Below are 24531 nucleotides of genomic sequence, written 5' to 3'. Positions count from 1 at the left end.
CACTGTGGGAAACAGTGTGGCGATTCCTCAAGGACCTAGAAATAGAAATTCCATTTGACCCAGCAATCCCATTACTGGGCATATATCCAAAGGATTATAAATCGTTCTACTATAAGGACACATGCACACGAATGTTCATTGCAGCACAGTTTACAATAGCAAAGACCTGGAACCAACCCAAAATGCCCATCGATGATAGACTGGACAGGAAAAATGTGGCACATATACACCATGGAATATTATGCAGCCATTAAAAAGGAGGAGTTTGCGTCCTTTGTAGGGACATGGATGAACCTGGAAACCATCATTCTCAGCAAACTGACACAAGAACACAAAACCAAACACCACATGTTCTCACTCATAGGAGGGTGTTGAACAAGGAGAACACATGGACACAGGGAGGGGAGCACTATACACTGGGGTCTGTTGCGGGGGAGTGGGGGGGACAGCGGGGGGGGGGAGTTGGGGAGGGATAGCATGGGGAGAAATGCCAGATATGGGTGAGGGGGAGGGAGCAGCAAATCACACTGCCATGAATGCACCTATGCAACAACTTTGCATGTTTTTCACATGTACCCCAAAACCTAAAATGCAATTTAAAAAAAAAAAAATCTGGAGACAACAGATGCTGGATAGGATATGGAGAAATAGGAACACTTTTACACTGTTGGTGGGAGTGTATATTAGTTCAATCATTGTGGAAGGCAGTGTGGTGATTCCTCAAGGACCTAGAAATAGAAATTCCATTTGACCCAGCAATCCCATTACTGGGTATATATCCAGAGGATTATAAATCATTCTATTAGAAACACACATGCACATGTATGTTCATTGCAGCACTGTTTACAATAGCAAAGACCTGGAAGCAAGCCAAATGCCCATCGATGATAGTCTGGACACGAAAAATGTGACACATATATACCATGGAATACTATATAGCCATAAAAATCGATGAGTTTGTATCCTTTGTAGGGACATGGATGAATCTGGAAACAATCTTTCTCAGCAAACTGACAGAAGAACAGACAATCAAACACCACATGTTCTCACTTATTGGTGGGTGTTGAACAATTAGAACACTTGGACACAGGGAGGGGAGCAGGGAGCATCACACACTGGGGTCTGTTGGGAGGGGACTAGGGGAGGGACAGCAGGGGGGTAGGGAGTTGGGGAGGGATAACATGGGAAGAAATGCCAGATATAGGTAATGGGAGGATGGAGGCAGCAAACCACATTGTCATGTATATATCTATGCAACAATCCTGCATGTTCTGTACATGTACCCCAGAACCTAAAGTGCAATAAAATAAAAAATTGTTTAAAGAGTCTTTTTTTCTTTATTTATTTTTTAATTATTTTTTTTGAGATGGAGTCTTGTTTTGTCACCCAGGCTGAAGTGCAGTTGCAGGATCTCAGCTCACTGTAACCTCCACCTCCTCGGTTCAAGCAGTTATCTGCCTCAGCCTCCTGAGTAGCCGAGATGACATGCGACCGGCACCATGCCAGCTAATTTTGTTATTATTAGTAGAGATGGGGTTTTACCATCTTGGCCTGGCTGGTTCAAACTCCTGATGTTTTGTGTTCCACCCACGTTGGCTTCCTAAAGTGTTGGGATTACAGGTGTGAGCCACCGCACACAGCCATAAATATGTTTCTCTAAAGTACTTACAGTCCATGGTTTTCTTTAGTCTTCTCTCTCGTGATATTATTCAGATGCATATCACGTATGACATTAGTTCTTGGCACAGGTTTTAAATTTGTGGCCCCTTACCTGTATGTTTTATTTGCCCCACCCAGTACGTTTTAACAAATTTGAAGTACAGGTAGCCCTCACTTTATGCAGCAGTGTGGGAATATAAAAATTACCATGCAAGTGGAAACCATGCAGTGTCAACTTGCTAATCAATGGGTAAACACACGATTGTTCTATGCCCTTTAACAATTTTGTCTAATCATTAAAAACCCTCTATAGGTTATCAGAGCATAAAAAAATAGGAAAATATAATGAAGTAGAAAACAAACTAATTCTAATTTAGTACACTGTAATTTAAAACATTAGAAACACTGAGAATTGAAGTGCTTTATTTCTTTGAAAAACACTTACTAGGGATATCTTGAACAATTCTTGCTTTCTCCTCCTTATACTACAACTAACAGTACAGATAGGGCATCTTTTCTGTGCTTTGGCTCGTTGTCATAATCCTTTTTAAAGTGTGGATCACCGAGTATTTCATCCTTTGTGTTTTCAATATCATGAAATAGGATGTTTTCAAAAATATGACTTTTTTGGTGTCACTTCCTCTGGTACATCTTTTTCTTCTGCATCATAACTGCTTTGCTGATTTATGTTAATAAGTTTGTGTTTATTAAAATCCTTGGGCTATATATCTAGAATCTCTTGAACATCAGCCCAGTCAGCATTCCCAAAGTCAGTTATTTCTTCTATAATTTTATTTACATTTGATTCAAAGTGCACTTCTAGGGTTGTCACATTTGGTTTTTGTTTGTTTGTTTGTTTGTTTGTTTGTTTTTATTTTGGTGGGGTCACTTGTATTTCATATTTCTTGACCAGTTCCCTCTTTTGATTATCCATTTTGGTGAAATATGTGGGTTTATCACTGCAAGATCAGTCGGATACAAAACTATATACTTTGCCAGCTGGCTGTGACTGAGTAACAGATGTGCAGTGACCAGTCACTGACAGACTTTGGAAGAAGTGATGTAATTGGTTACTGATCATCGTGCACATCTGTGAGCTACATGGTGATTTGTGAACTGAAGAGTTAGTAAAGGAGTTTGGACTTTACACAATGACCCAGAGTTAATGTGACCTGGTAAATGAAATTTGAACCATGTTGTTGGGGAATTGGTGTTATTTAAGTAAACTGTAGTAACTAAAATATGTGCATATGGGAACCATGAGAAGGACTGCCTGTAGTTGCTAGAAGTTAAATAGAGGAGAATTACACATAGCAATCCAAATTTCTAGTTTCTTCAGGAACAAAAAAACTGTAAGTGTTGGCCACCCACCTCGGGGCATGTGTTTTCCAGTTGTTCCAGTTCCACCCCTCCTTGTTATCACATATTTGTGGCCTCTCCTGATGAACTGTACAATGTAATAGCTACCAGCCACAAGTGATTACTAGCTACAAGAGGTTGTTTAAAATGTAAAGTGTATATTTAATTTTTAAGTGTAAAATTAAAATTAATTAAAACAAAATACAATTAAAACTAATTTTTCAATTGCATCAGCCACATTTCAAGTGCTCAGTAGCCACAGATGGCTAGTGGCTAGTACATTGAACAGTGTAGGATATAGAAAGTTCCACTATAGGCACTGATCTATATTAGCTAAATTATTATAGATTGAAGGATATCAATGACATTGAAAATCCAAAATACTATCCCTTTCAATCTGAATTACTCTTTTTTTTTTTTTTTTTTTTTTTGAGAAGGAGTCTTGCTCTGTCACCAGGCTGGAGTGCAGTGGTATGATCTCAGCTCACTACAACCTCCACCTCTTGGGTTCAAGTGATTCTCCTGCCTCAGCCTCCCGCATAGCTGGGACTACAGGCACATGCCACCATGCCCTGCTAATTTTTGTATTTTTAGTAAAGACAGGGTTTCACCACATTGGCCAGCATGATCTCAATCTCTTGACCTCGTGATCCACCCATCTCAACCTCCCAAAGTTCTGGGATTACAGGCATGAGCCACCGCACCTGGCTGAATTATTTTTATTTATAAACTAAACAGAACCAGAAGAGATTCTGAGTTAAGAGTACTTTTTCAGGGAGAACCCTTGTGGCTTTTTCCATATAGAAACATTAAAGGTGTTGGAATCTCTGAACTCTATGGCATAGTATTTGAGGTTGCAGGCTGATGGAGGAGCATTTAATCATCAGTAAGAAATTTATGACACTTATGTTAGCTGTGGTTATTTAAGCAATTTCTATTTTTGTTTAAGTGATGATGGTAAAGACAGTGATGATGGTAATGTTGGTAATGAGAAATGATGGGGCCGATGTCTGATTCCCCATGACAGAAGACTATTGATTGGCAAAGATATGTTTTTAATATCTAAGCATATAAAGAAAATGAGAGTGAATTTTAGGATTCTTCAGGAGGAATAACAATATATAAATGTGAAACTGTTCAGAATTTCCAGAACATCTATTTTGTTTCCATCGTTTTCTTTTTCCTTAGGCATGCTTAAATTTTTTTCAGTAATATACAAAATGAAATTCAAATATATAGAAATCTTGTCAGTTCATATTTTTATAGATCCTTGTGGATTATCAGGTCTACTTTTTTTTTTTTTATGAGACAGTCTTACTCACTCTGTTGCCCAGGCTACAGTGCAGTGGTGTGATCTTAGCTCACTGCAACTTCTGTCTCCTGGGTTCAAGCAATTCTCCTGTCTCAGCTTCCCAAGTAGCTGGAATTACAGGTGCGTGCCACTACACCTTGGTGATTTTTGTATTTTTAGTAGAGACTGGGTTTCACCATGTTGGGTAGGCTGATCTACCCACCTTGGTCCTCCATAGTGCTGGGATTACAGCCATGAGCCACCACACCTTGCCAGATCTAATTTAAACATTAGGTAAACCATAGTGTTCTGTGCTGTCTAAACATTGCTTGAAAAATGACATTAGAGTGAAAAGTTACAAATTCTAAATGTGTTTAAATATCTTAAATATTTTTTCAGTGTTTGTTTTTATATTTTGAGATTTTTTTGTTGTTAGCTACTGTATTTTGACAAATTAATACAGTTAGAACTAGAGAGGAAGAATAAATAGTTATAAGATGATTAATTCCTACACTCTGCTACCAGTGATGCTTAGATTATGAGGCGGAAAGAAAAAGCATACAGAGATCAAATGAGGAAATGGAAATGGGTGTGGTGAGTGGAAGGTAGAAAAGTAGAGACATTTTAAATGTGGAATGAGTTAAGATCTGGGTTCTAAATGAGAACACTGGTGTTAGCGAAACAGTGTTTAAATCACACAACAATCAACAATATTATAGTTGCTGGATTGAGGGAAGCTTTGAAGGGATTCATTTCCATTGAGTTTTTTTTCTAAGCTAACCATTTGTTCATCTTTTACTTCTTGATGTGAAATATGCTATTATTTTGGGGAAAAAAAAACACTTTTAACATCCCAATGAAGTAGGTACAACTATTAACCCAAATTTAGGAAGAGGACAGTAGGCTAAGAGATTTGAAGAAGAAGAGTAGAAAGAAGGTGGAGATTTTTGTTTGAAACCCTCGATTTGTGGAGTATTTCTTCTACTTTTACTGTTTTTAAAATATCCCAGTCTCTCCTCTCATTGGCAGTTGACTTCATTTGGAGAAAAGTGTAAGCAGATGGGAAGAACGTCCCCCTCTCCCCTTAACAGGCCTTGGAGGTTTAGTGATAAATGCTGAGCTATATTTGCATACAAATCACTTTCTCTTGAAAAAGTCTGCTTTCTTGACACTCTGGCAGGATAGTTCATCGCTGAGTTGTTGTTGTTGTTTTTAATGAATTGCTGCTTTGTTTTTGGAGGCTGCTTGATTAACTTACTCTATTTTGGAAGCTGCCACAGTGACATTAAAACGTCTTTTGCTTCCTGTTTTGGAAACATTTGGAAATCACTTGCTGCTGCAAGTTTTTAGTCTCTTTTTTTCTTGTTGGTAGAATTTTCTGCATTTTTATTGTTGTAAATGACTTAGCCTATTCTTTAATTTTAAATGGATCACACAGTCATCTTTATGTGTCCAGCTGTCTTTTGTTGAAAGAGACATGTCTTAAATTGTTCACTGCTGAATTAGATTAAAATGACTTTGGTCTTATGCCATTAAAAAAATCTTTTGTTTGTCTTTTGTGGAGGCTCCATGCTCGTGAATTATAGCACATTGCTCAGACAGAGGAAACTTCTTTTCTTACACTTCACTACTGGGTACATTAGATTCTAAGCCAAACTGAGCAACAGTCTGAGCCTGTTTCTAATAATTCCCTTGGGGACTAATCTTCAAATAATTCTTCTAATTTAAATCTAGGATTCTTACTCTAGTTTTAGTCAGGAGACTACTTAAGAATTTTATACCAGAGGAAAACAATGTGTGTGGATGCACACATGCACCATTTTGCAAACAATTTCAGTAAATTCATAGAAGCCTTGGGGCCTATCTGTAGACCCAGGTTAGGAAAGTCTGCTCTAGTTATTTCTGGAGAATTCGATAAATTCAAGAAAGAAAAGTCTCCAAATGGTGAGCTACATGACACTGTCCCACCCACCTTTCCTCAAATTACATCAGTCTCCACCTGCTACCCAAGCCAGACCCTTGGAATCCTCTTTCATCCTCCTCTTCCTTTTTGCCCCATTAGTAAGTTTTGTTGCTCCTACCTCAAACATACATCTCAAATTCTCTGCATCTCCACTGCCACCACCATAGGCCAGGCCTGTTTTGAATCTTTTACCTTGTCTGAAGTAAAGATATTCCCAGTGGCCTTCAGCTTTGCAAACGGAACCCAGAATCTGTCATACATCTCTGCTCTCCACTGCCCAAAATGCTTCAGTGGCTTCCCCATGCACGGTGAATAAATCCAGACTGCTGACCAAGGCTACAGCAGGCCTGCAGTCTTTCCTGAAGATCCAGTTAAACCAAGTGAACTGGGCCAAGTTCATGCCCAGCTTGGCTGGTTTGGCTTCTTATGGTCTTTCCCTTGCATCCTTACACCTTTTCTTTCTCATCTCACCCCTTATATTTTCACAATAGTTACTATGTCACTTGCCTTTGTTCACCCTCTAGATTTCACACATTTGGAAGGGAGAGGATGACTGTACCTGGTTGTGATGTATCCTCAGTGTCTTATGTAATACTTGCCAGGTAGTCAACTCTTAATTAACAAATATTTGTTGAATAAATACATTAAAAAGTACAGAGTTCTTGCAAGTGTTTTGGCTTTATCCTTTTCTCTAATATTTGACTTTATGATCTTTCACTAATTCATTCAGAAGTTCGTTCATTGAACACTTGCTGAATACCTCTCACTATAAGATATCCTCGCATCATTTATTTTAGGTTGCTAGCTCATGGAGGACTGAATTGGGGAGAGAAAGGTGTTGATTCATATTCTGTGAGAATGCCAAATTAGTGTAAGTATGTCTCTCTTTCATTTTTCTGAAATAAAGGATGTTTCTATTAACATTAATATCTGTCACAGGAGAGGGTTCAACATTGTTATTAAAAAGAATAGAACAATGTTATCTTCAGATCTTTTCAAGCTTCACTGAGTTAATAGTTCTCAAGTTTTCCATTTAAAAGACATGCACTACTTTTGATGTGTGAAGGAAAGGCCAGTTTGTATTTATTTTTTCTATGCCTTTAGCTGTGTGTATTTTGTATTAGGAATTCACAATTGACCTTTTTTTTTTTTTTTTTTGGCTATTAAGTATATTTCTCTTAATGATTTGCATTTAAGTAAGTTGAGGCTGGACTGGTTCACTGTTCTCTTAAGAACCCACAGTATTGGGAGCATTTTGAAAAATTATTCACTAGAAAGAATTGTTTCCCAGAGTAAACAATGAATAAGCCTACATGACATTTATTCTTTCACCAAATATTTATTAAAGGCCAATTCTATGTTAAGCTCTGTGTGTAGCACCAGGAATGCTAGCTGAGCCTGTCTGTAAAGGAGTATTTCCTCTCTTCTAAGGATGCTTCATCTGCTAAATACCACCCCTCCCTTTACTCTCCTCTCTCCCTTTCTCTCATTTCCTATTGTTTGTCCTTTCATATTTATAGTTGGGCTACTCTTTGCCTTCAGATGGCATCTGAACTGTGCTGCCTGGTTGCTCCATTGGCTTGGCCAACTATACGGAAGATCTGATGGAAATTGGAATTCTTAGTGTCTCTTGAGTGGCATCAGCAAACCTAAATTTGGAATCCATGCTTTTCAAAACCTGATGGAGCTTGCGCTAGAAGAATCCTATCTATGTGGGAGTTGGGACCCACGTTTGTTTCACTCCAGCCACCCTATGGAAGTATGTGCCCAGGGCCCTCCCTTAATTCACATACTAGTGAAATGAAACTGTGTAGATGGTGAGGGTGCTGTTAAATTATTTATGTTGCATGGAGTTTTCTAGATCTCCAGTGAATTGCAGATTTTTAGTATTAATTTCTAATCTATACTTCACTAAAAAGCTTTTCACAGAGTTTTTGAAATGATTCTCATAGCAGAGTAAATCTGAAGTTTAAGATTATCTCTCATCGGAGTTAGGTTTAAGTATTTCTTTAGCTGCTGAGTGCACTTTACTTCTTCTATTGCCATACGCCTTCAACTCTTAACCTCTGCGAGCATTTTTACAACATGTTCATTTTCATATTGGTGTGTTCCCATTCTCACGTTTACACATTATGGACAGACTCTTGAGTGACAGTTAGTTTTCCTTTTCAGTACTCTCCTAACCAGAATTAACTAAATTCTAGACACTTCTGTACATCTCTAGGACAATAACAATAATAATAGATTTTCATAATGGTTACTGTGAGACATTGCAAATCCCAGAAATGACTTTATATCATTAAGAAAGGGGAAGAGGGAGTTCTTGAAAAAATATTTTTTATTGCTTTCTAATTGAAGAATGGCAGCTACTTGGTATAAACGCTAGTATTTTTTCCTCCCTCATGGCAGCCAAAACTAATAAATTCCTCAGTTCTTTCCTCCTGGTCCTTATTAGAGCTTCAGAATCCTCTTCAACGTGCTACTCTAAGTAAATACTACAAGTTGGTTGGAGTTAGCAAAAGAGGTAAAACCTATTTAAGAACAGACTTGCCCGAGCACTTTGGGAGGCCGAGCTGGGCGAATCATGAGGTCAGGAGATTGAGACCATTCTGGCTAACACAGTGAAATCCCATCTCTACTAAAAATACAAAAATTAGCCGGGTGTGGTGGCAGGTACCTGTAGTCCCAGCTACTCGGGAGGCTGAGGCAGGAGAATTACTTGAACCCAGGAGGCGGAGGTTGCAGTGAGCCAAGATCGTGCCACTGCACTCCAACCTGGGAGACAGAGTGAGACTATGTCTCAAAAAAAAAAGAAAAAAGAACAAACTTGCCCTAGTCACTGTGACCACAATGCTCAGAGGCCCCTGCTGACCTGTAATGCAGGGTCCTACTGCCAGAGCAGCTACCATTGCAAAGCATTGCTGCTTGTCTTGGTGAAGGAAATAAAGCTTTTGGTCACATACTGGCAGTTAAGGGCTTTAGTCCAGAAGTGACATGTGTCATTTTTGCTCACAACTCCTTGACCTGTGTTTCTTGAGCTTCACCCAACTGCAAAGGCCCAGAAGGCCTACCATATGCCCAGACATGCAGTAACCTGAACTGTTTGGCAAACAACACTAATGACTGCCATATCCCATTTGATGTATTTTAAGGCTCAGCTTCTCAGCATATTTCATTTCACAGAATGCTGTCTTTCTTTGCCCATGTGATTAATAGGACATGGACTCAACTTTTTGTTTGAAAATCAGAAACTTCTTCAGACCTCTCTACGTTTTGGGAAATGATGCTGAAGATTTCCAAAGAACATCCTCTGAAGCGTATGTCCTATGTAGGGTTCTACAATGTTAATAACAATAATAAATAATAATTATTTTATAGTTAAGCAAATTTGAGCAACGCTGCATACTATTTCTTATTTTTGAGAAGTCGGAATGCATATTAGTGCAGTAAATATTCTGATGAATACTGCAGTAAAGAGAGCTACTTTACTTCATTTCATCCAGTGTTTCTAAATCTTCTTTGACCACACAATTTTTTCTTTATGATGTCTAACAACATCCCATGGAAGCAGTGCTCTTGTATCCCACTCTAGTAAATACTGGAGTAGGTATTATACATGAAGACTTCTGTAACCCTGGGAGGCATTGAAACAGCATGGACATTGTAACAGCGTTGTGACACATTCCCCTTGCCAGGATTTTCACTTAATAGCTACGTGACTTTGGTCATGCAGTTAAACTTTTTGGCCTCAACTTCTAAATCTGGACATTGGGAGGTGATATTATCTAACTCAAAGGGTTATTGATTATCGCTAGACCGTAGTAGGCAGCAGACAGATGTTATATGTTGTTTCCTTCCTTTAATGTTACCATTTACTTCTTTCCCACATACTTAGTTTATATGAGCATATTTTTTTCCAGATATGATGCTCTTATCTGAATCAGTATAGGATTCCTTTGCCTTGAAAAGTTCACAGAAAAATGTATGAAATTCAACCAAAGAATCTGTACCAGAATGCTATCAGGCTGCAGGCTCCCCTTTCAATTTACTTTCTTTGAAAGACACCTGTTTACTTCTCTCTTTGAAAGTGATTCTTGCTTTTGAGCATCCAGATCAGTACAGGAGTTTTGAAGGCAGCTCAGGGCATGCTGCCTAGAAAAGGATACCTGGCTTCTCTTCCTCCAGATGACCAAGGACTCATCATATCTCTGACCCAAAGCGTATCCCAGGGCAAAACATGAGCTAGTGGATATTTGTGAGATGCTTGCCTTGAGAACCAGCTCTGAGCAGAGTACTATCATTATCTTAATCACACTGCTCTGGAATTTATCATATTCTGGAAATCACATTTGCCTAAAATTACATCCATGTCATTTATGCTTATGGTTGATGAATATCCCATGAACTCTTTATTGAGTTACCGAAATGCGTATGTTAATACCCAGTGAAAAAAGGTGTGGCCCAAACTAGCAAGATGCTTCTTCAGAATTGTATTTATTATAATGTTTCAGGGTGATGGTTCCACCTTTCTGATATGAAAATTCACCAAAGTGCTTACATTGTGAATAGATTACTTTAGATGCCATCTACTTTGACTCAAATCTCTGTAATTGTACTATTTAAATCAATTAAATTGAATATTTTCTTGAAAAGTAGCTCTCAGTCCATCCTGCTGTTGTTTTGTGAAGTGACATTAAGAATTATTTTAAACATTTACAAGGCCTAGGAGTGTTTGTTACAGCAAATAATGAATTATATAGGGTCTGCAATGCAAGCTGGAATGTTCCTTGCTTATCACTAACTACTTACAGATCTGCAGTAGGGATGAGTACAAACTCTTCTTTTTTTATTACTTCAGAAGAATGACTAATTTTATGTTGTATTATTTGATACTGCCTTACTTCATATTAATATATATACAGGCTAATCAGCCTCATCAAAGTCAATGCTATTTTGATGATTTGCTTTATTTTGGTGACTTCTATATTCTGAATCCCTAGAATAGATCAGATATAGAAAGCTAAATGGGGGCAGGTCTGAGCAACTCTGATCATAATATTCTGCTGTCGTCTTTAATTAATCATCTGAATCAGTACATTTCCATTTCTCTGTCAGTGCTCTATATTTAAATATTTCATATTTGTCATAGAAATCCTCCTAAAATTATCTTTAATCATCAATTATTATCCCTGATGAGCACATTTTGAACTTAGCAAATTTATTTTGAATAAAAATGTGGCAATATAATGGAAATTTTATGTGGTTGGGCAGATTCTCACTTTTGCAGCATCTCTCTTTGTTCTGAGTCCACCAGGCCTTTGTGGTTCATGAGGCAGTATGAGAGGCCACAGAAATGGCACATGCATCTCATGTCACGTGCCCATTCTCACTGGTGGTGATTGCTCAGAGGTTGTATTGGCAAGGATTTTGGGACACTGGTTAAAGGAGATGATTCTGTGATCGATTATTGATGTCTGCTATAAGTTTAGCATTGGAAAATAGTGGCAGATGTACAGTGTTTTGCCATCTCAGTGTAACAGAAAGAGCTTTGGTTGGAGAAGCTGAGCAACTGAGTTTCAATCCCAATTGTGCTCCTAACTGTGTGACTTTGAACAAATCAAGTAACCTTTCTGGCCCTATTTTTTTTAATCTGACAGTGAAGGTGTTGGAGTAGGTGATGTTTAAGATCCATCTCGGCTAGGTGCGGCGGCTCACGCCTGTAATCCCAGAGGTTGAGGTGGTGAGATCACTTGAGATCGGGAGTTCAAGACCAGCCTGATCAACATGGAGAAACCCCGTCTCTACTAAAGATACAAAATTAGCTGGGCATGGTGGTGCATACCTGTAATCCCAGCTGCTGTGGAGGCTGAGGCAGGAGGATCGCTTGAACCCAGGAGGTGGAGGAACTTTGGGGAACTGAGATCACGCCACTGTACTCCAGTCTGGGCAGAAAGAGCAAAGCTCCATCTCAAAAAAAAAAAAAAATCTCATCTCAACTCTAAAATGTCATGCTGTATTTACTCACTAGGGCAGCCAAGATACCTTGGACACCTTGTTAATTTTCACAACATCCTTGGAACTTTCTGGTGTCCATACCCCTTTTGACTGTCATCTTTACAATCCTCTTATTAAAAAATAGAATATCTCCACCTTGAATCTGGGTTTTGACTAGTACAGTGTAGGACTATGTAAGCCTTAAGCAACTTCAGAGATTCTGCATCTATTGGGATGGAAGAGAATGTAGAGTGAAGGGCCTAGTGAACCCAGCTGAACTCCTGCCTACCTTCCATCTGAAAGCAGTTGCATGAGTGAGTCCAGGTAAGACCCTCAGCAAAAACCATCCATAGACTTATAGTGGTAAAACCTATCAATGTTGTTTTTTTGTTTTTGTTTTTTTGAAGCAGAGTTTCTCTCTTGTTGCCCAGGCTAGAGTGCAAGAGTTTTACATTTGTCACCGAGGCTTGAGTGCAATGGCACAACCTTGGCTCACTGTACCCTCTGCCTCCCAGGTTCAAGGGATTCTCCTGCCTCAGCCTCCCGAGTAGCTGGGATTACAGGCACCTGCCACCACGTGCAGCTATTTTTTATTTTTTTTGAGACGGAGTGTCACTCCGTTGCCACGCTAGAGTGCAGCGGCCTGATCTTGACTCACTCCAATCTCGGCCTCCTGGGTTCAAGCAATTCTCTCGCCTCTGCCTCCAAAGTATCTGGGATTACAGGCATGTGCCAGCATGCCCAGCTAATTTTTGTATTTTTGGTAGAGATGGAGTTTCACCATGTTGGCCAGGCTGGTCTTGAACTGACCTCATGATCTGCCCGCCTCAGCCTCCCAAAGTGCTGAGATTACAGGTGTGAGCCACCACGCCCAACCCTATCAATGTTGTTTTAAGCCTCTATGATTTGGGGTAGTTTATCATGCAGCAGTAGGCAAGTGATACAGATACTGGAGGTCAGTCAGTGGCTCTCCTGGATCTAGAAGGTCTGAGATATCTCTGACAGCTGGTGCTGGCTATCAGCTGAGGTGCCTTAGATCTTCATATTGCCACTCAGTAGGCTAACTGGGATTTTTCATAGCATGTTGGTCTAAGGGTTCCAAGAGAGCAATAATCAGAAGTTTCAATGTTGCTTAAGGCGTAACCTTGGAAAGTCACACAGCATCACTGCTATAGATTGACTGTTTGACCCTCCAAACCTCATGTTGAAATTTCATCCCTGATGTTGGAGGTGGGGTCTGTTGGAAAGTGTTTGGGTCATGGGGGCAGATCTTTCATGAATCATTTGATGCCACCTTTGTGGTAACCAGTGAGGTTTCTTCTGCTCTGTTAGTTCCCACAAGAGCTGGTTGTTGAAAAGGTTTTGGCACCTCCCTCCTATCTCTCTTACCTCCTTTTTCACTGTCTGATCTCTGCAGACGGTTTTCCTTTCCACTTCTCCCATGAATGGAAGCAGCTTGAGGCCTTCACCAAATGCAGATGCCAGCATCATGCTTCTTGGACAGCCTTCAGAACTGTTAGCCAGACAGACCTCTTTTTTTATAAATTACCCAGCTTCAGCTATTCTGTTATAGCAACACAAACACAAAGTAAGACAAACACTTTCACAATATTCCACTGATTAGAGCAAGTCGCAAGGACAGCCCAGATACAAGGGGAGGGGAAATAGACTGCAACTCTTGATGGAAAGAGTGGTAAAATCACATAGCAAGAGGGCATGTAGTGTGGGAGAAATTCCTGTGGTTATGTTTGCAAATAGCAAACCACACCAGTTGTGAAAATGTTCATAATTCTCAGTATTTAGGCTGTCCAACAAGCAATAGATTCAGTGAGTCTGACAACCTGACCCAGTGATAGAGGCTGCAGTATCTAAACATTCTCAGGAGTCTGGCCCATGATGGAGCCCAAGTCACCTTGAAGCAACCTCAAATCAGGATGAAGAAGGGCCAAAATGCCAACTTTGTGTCTCTCTTTACTACTTCCAACTCAGGCAAGCTGCTACTCTCATTTTTGATCTTCTTCCATTTCTCTGTTAGGATGAAGGCGTAGTCACTGCCCAGTGCTGAGGCATCCTTCCAGCGTGGCATTGCAGGTCTCATCAGCTTTCTTTTTCCAAGGTTATGTGTTTCTCAAGCCTTTAGCATGTTTGTACCGTATCCTTCTATTTTATGAAAACTGTGGTTCCCTTCTATGAACAGAATGACTCTGGGGAATGCAGGGCACAGTTTTAATAAGAGGATAGGCAGAAATGGAGTCATGAATGCTCTAAAAAGCATAATATTGCAGCACTATCATTAATAACATGAATTTTAGAATCGGACAGACTTGGGTTGAATTCTAGTTTTAATCTCATTTTGAGTGCTGGCCTGGCAAGTTTCTAATTTTGCATAAGAAATTATTGCTTATAATTCATCTTCGACATGAGAATTATCATAGCATTAATAGTTCATGGGTTTGTTGGAAAGATTGAGTAAGTAAGAGTATATATGAAAGTGATGGCCAGGTATGGTGGCTCACGCCCGTAATCGCAGCACTTTAGGAGGCTGAGGCAGGCAGATCACAAGGTCAGGAGATCAAGACCATCCCAGTCAACATGGTGAAACCATGTCTCTACTAAAAATACAAAAATTAGCTGGACATGGTGGCACGCACCTGTAGTCCCAGCTACTTGGGAGGCTGAGGCAGGAGAATTGCTTGAACCTGGGAGGCAGAGGTTACAGTGAGCTGAGATCGCGCCACTGCACTCCAGCCTGGGCAACAAGAGCGAAACTCCGTCTCCAAAGAAAAAAAGTGAAATGGTGATTTGGGCCAAAGAAAGGATGCTTAACAACTTTCTTTGAAGCTAACCTTAAGTTGCTAGACCATTTTCAAGGACAGATTTTGGTCTAGATGTGGAGAAATGGTTCTACCTTAAAAGGCAAAATGCAAGATGAGATGGAAAGGTTTATCTGTCACCCTGAGGCAGAGTTAGATCTGGCCTCCTCTGTGCTCCCACAGCATTCTGTACTGATGCCTACCAATAGCATTCATCTCTCTCTGTTGTAATGATCTGTTTCTACTGTATGACAGTTTGGGACTTTAGAGTGTGAACTCTTCGAGGTCAGCTACGCTGGCCTAGTGATCTTAACATCCTAAGTCTCAGCACAGACCCCAGATTAAGAGGAGACTCCAGTGTTGGGATGGATGTGTGAGTAGGTTGCCATCCCAATCCACTGGTTGAATCACTCCCCATTTTTAAAGTTTAGTTTAAATCTCATCTGCTCTAAGAAGCTGTCTTTGGTTTTCATCTACTGTGAGAAATCTCCTTGTCAACTATACAACCTAAATTATAACTGTTGACCTTCGCTTCCTTTAAAAAGTATTATTACTAAAAAAATGTCTCCACTGTAGATTATAGGGAGAAGTGGTAACCAGTGTCACAAGTTTTCACACATGATGTGTACTGGATAAAACGTTTATTAAATTCTATACAGTAAGTTTAATTGAAAGTTATCATACATGTCTAAGAAATCTTAACAGACATGATACTCTCAAGCAAACAGGACCCAGAAGTAAATGTGTCCTTATAGCCTATGTATAATATGGAATTTACCCATTACCAAGGCCTAAGAGGCTCCAAATTAAATTATATTGCATCTGTGATACTATTTTAAAACAATTGGCATATAAACAGTGGCATTAGAATTACAAAAGCTATCTGCTGAAATAGTTTGCTTTCCGAGTTGTTTTTCTAGGAGCAGCACACAAACAAGCAAAATTGACAAAGAATTAGTTTTTTTATGGCATTAAAAAAAAAAAACTTTGGGATGCCATTGATATTACTAAATTTACGTTAGATACAAAAGTTGTCTGGTTCATTCCACCAGTTTTCACAGTAAGCCATTGTGTTAGTGAAATGTCTTTCTTCCTCACGGAGTTGCTGTGTGTGGATGTAGGCTAATACAGCTCTTATGGATATTGCTGGAAACTTGCATGGTTGTCATCCTTGCTGTGGTTTGGTAAAGTCAGGTGTAAGGGAGGGTGTAATTTAAAGCAGGGAGGAGGAAGATGGGGAAGGGTTCCTTTTAACACAGAAAAAGCAACTTCCTGGGAGTGGAGGCTGGCAATCTGCTCAAAGGAAATGAAAAGGAAATTCTTCATTTCTAAATGGTTCATTGACCCATGATAATAAAGCAGGCCTGCCAAAGACAGATAATTATCTTTTTAAGTATCAGATGCCCTGTGGGTAAAGGCCTCCCTTCTCCTGTCTTGAAAAATGAACTCCGATTTTAAAAATACTTCTTTTCCTAGTTTACCATTGACATGAATTTCCTGATTATGAGAAAAACTAATCAGTTTCCTCTTTCTTTTCCCCTTTCTCTTATGGAAATCAGCCCTCACCAGCTGAGCTCAGTGTATTTCCCCTTGGGCTCTGAGTTCTACCAGTAGTGGAGTGGGGTTGCTATTCTAGTGAGACTAGCAATTGCTGTATTACGGTTTTATTATACCCCTTAGCTGCTTAGCTCCAGGCAGGAGCATACTGTCTTAGAACAAGGAGAAGAAAGAAACGAAACGTAGGAGAGTTTGTTTCTCTTGTTAGTATCTAAAAACTAAACAAATATTAATATATACATTGTGTATATACACGTTTCATACATATGTGTATAGGAACTGAAATGTTATTGATTGTGTAACAGTGAATATTAATTTGCTATCAAGAAATAATCAAATTTCTATCCTTTTTTCTCTAGATTTCATTGTTTTCTGAGACCAATAATGTAAATATGTTGCCTTGTCTAAGTTGTAGAATACATTAGGAATGGTTTGTTTGTATAACCAGACAGCCTCTTTCCTTCATGATTTACCTTCAAATGTCTTCTTGGATTATAAAAAAAATATATCAGTCTGAGGAACCCTTGTCATAAATTCTTTAACCACATGGCAGATCTCTTAGTTATAGATAATGTCGACCATGTATTTTCAGAATGTCTACACTCCTTTAAAAATAAAATAAACATCTACTTTTGTTTGTTCACTGCATAGTTCTCTTATTTCTCTAAAGAGATAATTTAAATTAAAAATTCATCACCATATTCTACCTACAGAAACCAACCAGATATTCCAGTTCCTTCTTCAACCTAGTGCTTTTGGGTGCAGAAGAGGACATAGTTTTAGAATAGGGGTCAGGAGATAATGATCTAGAATAGATCTTGCCTCCTGGCATAATTCTCTCTCCATATACTTGAGTGTCTCTGAACACTAATGTCCCTTTCTCTTATGAGAAATTATTCTGCGTACCACAGCTTCTCCTTCAAAGTATAGTTATCCATGTTTGTAAGCTCTCTTTGAACTCTTTGGAGTTCAGTGGATGGTAAATATTTGTTTCTTCGTTCCTTAGTCTTTGACAGTTCAGGCTCTGGTCCAAGGGGATTCATTCTTGTGGGTATAAACTGCTTGGTAAGAACACTACCCAAAGCCAGCAGCATGGGCCTTAACAGACCTTGCTACAGATGTCCTCGTGTGTCCGCTGCGGCCAGTGGAGCGCTTCTGTGACCTGCGTCCTGATGAAGTGGCTGATTTGTTTCAGGCGACCCAGAGAGTTGGGACAGTGGTGGAGAAACATTTCCACGGGACCTCCCTCACATTTTCCATGCAGGTGAGTGTACAGATTACTCAGAAATGATTTTTCTTCCTTTTCAAATCCCAGCATTGGGCTTGCTCCTCCTAACACCTTACCAGGAAGGCAGATGTGATTATTTGTATTTCATGTAGGAGCCAAAAAAGACATTACTAATGCAGGACAGCCCTACTATCCATCGGCCCCAAGGTGGACCGTGGAATAGTGTCCAAGATGATGTCTGAGGCTTGTTTACCAAGCAAGTGGGAGTAATGGATAAGTGATTTAATGAACATTCAGACATTCCATATTGCTTACTGGAACCGGAACTGGAGAAATCATTTTCATTCCATGGTAACTAGTTTTTGAACACTGCACGGACCAAGCCCTGCTCTAATTCCAGGGCAGTAGTGATATGCCACTTAGGTTGGACCTTACATTTTCTCTATCTTTAATTCACGCCACAGAGATTAATCACAGATGAGTTAGAAGCTAGATCGACTGGTTGGGTGTGGCCCACTGACCAGTAAAGAAATCAGATCCCCAGTCACTGGAGACTTTTAGGCAGAGGTTGAGCCAACACTTCTCAGGTTGGGAGAAGGATGTCCATGGTGAGTCATTAGTGGAGAATTGAGTAAATCCATAGTAACATACCATGAGCTCCTTCAGGACCTCTATGGAAACGGCTGGGGTAACAATGCATAAAGTCCTTCATGGCTTTGAAATTGGATGACTTTGTAATTGCCCTTTGGAAGGAAACTCTTTATTTTTTATTTTTATTTTTTGAGACGAAGTCTCACGCTGTTGCCCAGGCTAGAGTACAGTGATGCGATCTTGGCTCACTGCAACCTCTGCCTCCCAGGTTCAGGCCATTCTCCTGACTCAGCCTCCAGAGTAGCTGGAATTACAGGCACCCGCCACCATGCCCAGCTAATTTTTTTTGTATTTTTAGTAGAGATGGGGTTTCACCATGTTGGCCAGGCTGGTCTTGAACTCCTGACCTTGTAATCCACCCGCCTCAGCCTCCCAAAGTGCTGGGATTACAGGTGTGAGCCACCGGGCCCGAACAAAGGAAACTCTATCAAAATGTGAGGACTCTGTACTCAGTCTGTGTGTTAAACTGAATGTTTGCCATTCTTCCTCCCCTCCCCAGCTCTCTACCATAGAGCTTCAAAGAGACCAGATAAAGAAAGCCAGTGTGCTCAGGTTATAAAGGCTCTGACTAAAAGTGCTCATTTTCTTCTCAAATATATATATATATTTTTTGCTGCCATGTCTGTGTTAAGAGTAGCCAACTTCCCCCAAATGTCTTGTATGTGTGTGTGTTGTGTGTCATACCATTTGAGTCACCTTTAGGCAGGTAGTTCAGCTTGGAGTGGGTTTATCAAGCTTATGTTACAAACTGTGTTTCTCCAGAAACCAAATTAAGGCAGTGAATGAAAACCTCTGTCAATGTTTAGTGAGATACAAGATAAAATCACATTTATAAGGAAATGGTCATTGCTGGTTATGAAACATGTTTCGCTACAAAGTTAATTCCATAAATGTAAGAGCTGACTTGTGTTATCACCTAGATTACTTTCGTATATGCAATGTGGTCAAACTTGTTTTTTTAACTATAACCTACAGTAAGATATATACTTATTTCACAATCATGCATATCTCCCTTGACACTCATATATGAAATATATGCATATACCTATATTGATAAAGGAAACCAGAGTTTCACAAAACAATGTTTACTCGTGTGCAGTCTACTAGTTTTTATTCTATTAAGATCTGATTTCTGGCTGGATGTGGTGGCTCATACCTGTAACCCCAGCACTTTAGGAGGCCAAGGGTGGCGGATCCTTTGAGCTCAGGAGTTCAAGATTAGCTTGCGCAACATGGCAAAACCCTGTCCCTACAAAAAATACAAAAATTTGCTGGGCGTGGTAGTGCATGCCTGTAGTCCCAGCTACTTGGGAGACTGAGGCAGAAGAATCACTTGAGTCCAGGAGGTCAAGGCTGCAGTGAGCCACCATCATGCCATCACACTCTAACCTGGCCAACTGAGTTAGACTCTGTCTCAAAAATAAAATAAAATAAATTCTGCTTTGTTTTGTTTGTAATGCTGATTGCAACCCATTAAGCTGACTTAATGACACAACACATATAATGGGTTGTGACTCTAAGTTTGAAAATCCCTGATACCCACAGTTCTGCTTAATTGTTGCCACAGCAGGGCAGGAGTTCTTACCCCATTAGCTAAGCTCGTAGAGGTAGACAGACCTGGCTAAAGTTGCAGAGGCCAAATTCTATTTTGGAATTTCTGACTGTGGAGCCATTGCTTGTTTTGCCATCTCAGCCAGCTGAGTATCTGCTTTTGTTTTGTATTATGGCTGGTGACTAGGTGAGTTTGCTCATTTTCAGCTAAGCTTCAGAAGCAGAGAGAGGGAACCAGGTTAGGAAAAGGGTCCAACTGAATGAACACTACCATTTGTCTCTCCCAAGGTCAGAATAGCCAGAGAGGATGCTTCCCAGATGAAATACCCCATATTCTTGCTTAATGGCTTATGTTCATAGCAGATTTCCTGAGTAGAAGCTTAAAGTAATCAGACATTAATTAGACCACATCTAAAGATAACCAAAAGGTGTGATACTTCACCTCCCAAAACATTTTCAGCCTTCCCTTAATGCAATTAAAACCATAGCCAAGAGCAAAGAGCATGAAAAGTAGCAAGGAGTTGGCTTGCTGGATAATTTATATCATTTTTATACATAACTTCTCACTCTCAGGCGGAAATGGAGAACTGTCTAGTCCCACACATTTGAAGCCGATGGTCCCCATGGGAATACTATAAATTAACACACAATGAAATTGCATCTAAATTATTAATGGGCGATATTTCTGAATAAAGGAGATACCATCTATCTATTCTCACCTCTGTTGGTTTTTTTCCTACTTCTAGGATGGCCCCGAAGCCGGACAGACTGTGAAGGTGAGTGCTTATTATGTGCATACAAATTAATAAGGGGCGATTATGAGAACTAATAAAAAATCACAACGAGTCATTTGCAGCACGTTGCTGTTTCATTATGTTATCTTCGAGGTCAGAGAGACCCTCAGTGTTACAGCCATAAATCCTGACGTTATAAACTGTGCCAAACAATATGTTTCCCATTAGTTTACAAGACATTTATCTTTAGTAGTAAAATTACTATTGTGCAAATGCTAAAACAGAAACTAAATCAAGGAGTCCAGAAACAAGTCAAAGGAGTTCGTGTGAGGGAGTCTCTAGGAAATAGCATGTGAATTTCATGTGGATTTTTGTGGCCCCGTGTTAAGCCTGGGGTGTCTTTGACACGCGTTCGCTTCTTTACATAGTCTGCTTTTGCTTCATTGTTCTTGAGATTGTTCTTGAGTGACAGGATAACCACAGCAGTAGCATCAAGGTGCCTCCCTTCCTTCCTGTCTTTGTGCTTCTCTCTGTTCTCCTTCTCTTCACCCCTACACCTACTCTTTTCCTCCCTGTGTACTTAATACCAAAGTTCAAACCTAATGGAGTCAGTGGAGCTCAAAGATGGGTTTTTAAGTGTGCTAGGAGAAGAAAGGACGATTTATTAGGATAGTCTCTGTTTCTGCAGTAAAAATAAAATAATAAAATCCTGGCTGATTCAGAAGCTGGGTTTCAGCTCTTTTCATGCAAATGCAAATTCCTATGCAGGTAGATGCTGTACCTAAGTCATAGAAAAGGCTCTATTTTTGGTGCTAGAAGTCAGAAGCAAGTCAGGGTGGGATGTTGATGTTATACTTTGTTGAAGTAAAGTTTAATGGTTCGAAGACTAGCTGTGAGTGGATAAGGTGATGCCCACACAAACAATGCCAAATAAACGTAAGTTCTCTTTTGATCTTACTTTACTTTTGACTTTAACACAGCTATTCTGGGACTTTTAAAATAGAATCTCTGGGCAGTACCTCTAAGGAATGAAAGTTATGTAGGGACTGCCACCGTATGGGCCACCAAATTCCTTATCATAAAAAAGGGCTAGCCTCCCAATTGCTCTAGACACAGGGTGTGGTGATAGACACAGGGACTTTCAGCTTTCCTCTGGCCCACTGTCTCACCCCCATGTGAGGCTCTAAATATACAGATGCAAAGAAAGGATTTAATACCTGTGGCTTCTTTTTGAAATCAGTTCTTGAAATGCAAAACATGAATGTTTAAACTTGCTTCCCAGGTTTTTTAAAACTCAGTATTCACATATAAATTCTAACTCTACCAGATTAGTTAGATGCACTATGCAATATCTATTTGATGGAATTCCTTCAGCCATTGAAAGTGATTCTGTAGAGGCATAGCTAGTGACATGGGAGAGTGCACAAACTGTATTAAGTGGAATGCACAGAATGATAATAGGTACATAATAAGCATAGCTAAAACTTATATGAATAGATAGGTTATATGATCTCAAAATTTCATTTAGCCAGTCTAAAGGGGGATGGAAAATATTTGCTATACAACAGCCTCTGAATAGAAGTAGAAAGTAGATTATTGGTTGCCAGGGACTGGGACAAGGAGGGAATGGGGAATGATTCCTAATGGGTACAAGTTTCTTTTAGAGTAATGAAAACGTTGTGGACTTAGTGGTGATGTTTGTGCAACATTGTGTATATAATAAAATCACTGAATTGTACACTTAAAAAGGGTGAATTGGGACTGGGTGCGGTGGCTTACATCTGTAATCCCAGCACTTTGGGAGGCCAAGGCAGGCGGATCACGAGATCAGGAGATCGAGACCATCCTGGCTAACACAGTGAAAAATTAGCTGGGCATTGTGGCGTATGCCTGTAGTCCCAGCTACTCGGGAGGTTGAGGTAGGAGAATCGCTTCAACCCGGGAGGCGGAGGTCGCACCAAACTGAGATTGCTCCATTGCACTCCAGTCTGGTGACAGAGTGAGACTCTGTCTCAAAAGAAAGGGTGAATTTTATGATACTTGAATTATCTCTTGACTAAAAATAAACAACATACACAAAAAATAAACAAGCATTAAGTCTAGCTGGGCTGATGACCATGGCTATAGACTGTGTAACTCCAATAGTAATTACTTTTTGAGGTCCCAATTATCTGGCCAAAATTTGTAAAGTTTTTGTTAGTTTTGATGGTGATGATGATGGACTAATTCTTAACATATCATACTTACGTATGAATTGTTGAATGTGGTTATTGTTATCACCACCATGATTATTTAGCTTAAGTTGATTTTTTAAGAACAAATCTGTTTTTTAAATCAGCAGATTATGTTGTCTTGCACATCTTTCAATTGTTTCCAGCCTGATCACAGAAGTCCCCTGATGTGAATGAATGGGGCTGTCTAGAATCATTTGGAGAATATGGTGGTTAAAAGAAAAACCACCATACACACACACACACATAAAATCCCAGTGAACAATGAAAGTTCTAAAACTGTCCTTTTAGATGAAGTATCCGTATCTAAAGTTGTCACGTCTGTTTTTCGAAATGTGATTTTTCTATCACCTGCATGAAAATTAATTTTGATATCAGTTAACAACAACAAAAAGTTGATTCTCAATTCTTATTCTAAATCTCCTTATTTAGAATATTGTGGTTGGGGACTGGGAATCTTCATTATTAACAAGCACATCCCACGAGAGATATTTACCAGCCTCAGTATCATATGATGATAAAATAGTAAGTGGCAATGGCCACATAATTATGACCCTTGGAAGCTGGTCTTGCAGTAGCCAGCCCCTCTAGGGGACAAAGAAGCATCTTTAATATTCCGCTGTCCGGTTGTGAAAACTGCAATTCAAAACTCTGAGCATTTCATATTTTGAAATTCACAGTTGCACATTTTAAGGCAGCATTTGACAACCTGCCATGGAAAGCACAGTGACTGTTTCTCTTCATCTTTGCCTCTGTGTCTCATTCTTGATGTTCTGCCTGATCCCTGGGTCCTCAACCATTTTTGTCTCATGCTGAGTGGTAATAGCAATAAGCCCAGTAATGGTCTTTTCCCCTGAAGCAACTGTTGTTATTGTTAATGAAGGTGCACCACTGAGTTAGCCTCTTGAACATGATACCACTGTAGGGTTTTTTGTTTCAGGGGCTTTAAATTCTGCTCTGCAAAGAACAAGGGTGGCCACGTTTAGTCAGTAAGGCACTTGTAGTCAGGAAAGGGAAATATCGAAGTAAAAAAGTGACCTCTTATTTCACAATTGATTATTAACTCTCCTTTTTGGGTTTAAAAGTAGTAGAACCCTGCCATCCACAAGGTGATTATTGCAGCAATTTGATGTCCTGCAGGCTTGAGAAATAATCTTTTTCTTTCATCTTCAACCATATAGATCCAGACAGCCTCCCTGACCCTTCTTCTGAAGTAGCTCTCCTAAAATCCGTATTCTCTGTCCTGTTGCATGATTTTATTTCTCTCAAGGCATTCTTCATTGTCTTTTATTTGTTTGGTTATGCATCTGTACCTCTGTCTTTTCTCTAGTTCTTTGAGACGGTAAGCTTTGTGAGGACTTGGATTTTATCATTGTTTATGATAGGTCGCAGGGCACGCTACCCCCAAATATGCTAGCTCTGCATACTGAGTATTTTAAGGTGAAGGAAACTGAGAAAAGACAGAAGCAGGAAAATCACTCTCTGACCTTCTTCCATTTG

General features: G+C 39.7%; 1 protein-coding gene across 8 annotated transcripts in view; it reads left to right on the top strand.

The window, feature by feature from the left end:
* The window catches only part of FHIT (fragile histidine triad diadenosine triphosphatase), a 1493687-nt gene that overhangs the window by 1205077 nt on the left and 264079 nt on the right, over positions 1-24531 (top strand). For 7 of the 8 annotated variants that reach the window (XM_012462838.2, XM_064367281.1, XM_064367282.1 and 4 more), the window contains 2 exons: positions 17755-17900; positions 20813-20842. In XM_012462838.2, the coding sequence (XP_012318261.1) occupies positions 17755-17900; positions 20813-20842 (176 nt within the window). The remainder of the gene's footprint in view (positions 1-17754; positions 17901-20812; positions 20843-24531) is intronic. The other variant, XM_064367283.1, reaches the window with a different exon arrangement.

Source organism: Aotus nancymaae, unplaced genomic scaffold (assembly GCF_030222135.1).
Source record: "Aotus nancymaae isolate 86718 unplaced genomic scaffold, 86718_ANA_hifiasm-v0.15.2.pri h1tg000067l, whole genome shotgun sequence".
NCBI lineage: Eukaryota > Metazoa > Chordata > Mammalia > Primates > Aotidae > Aotus > Aotus nancymaae.
This window is presented reverse-complemented; position numbering and strand designations above follow the sequence as displayed.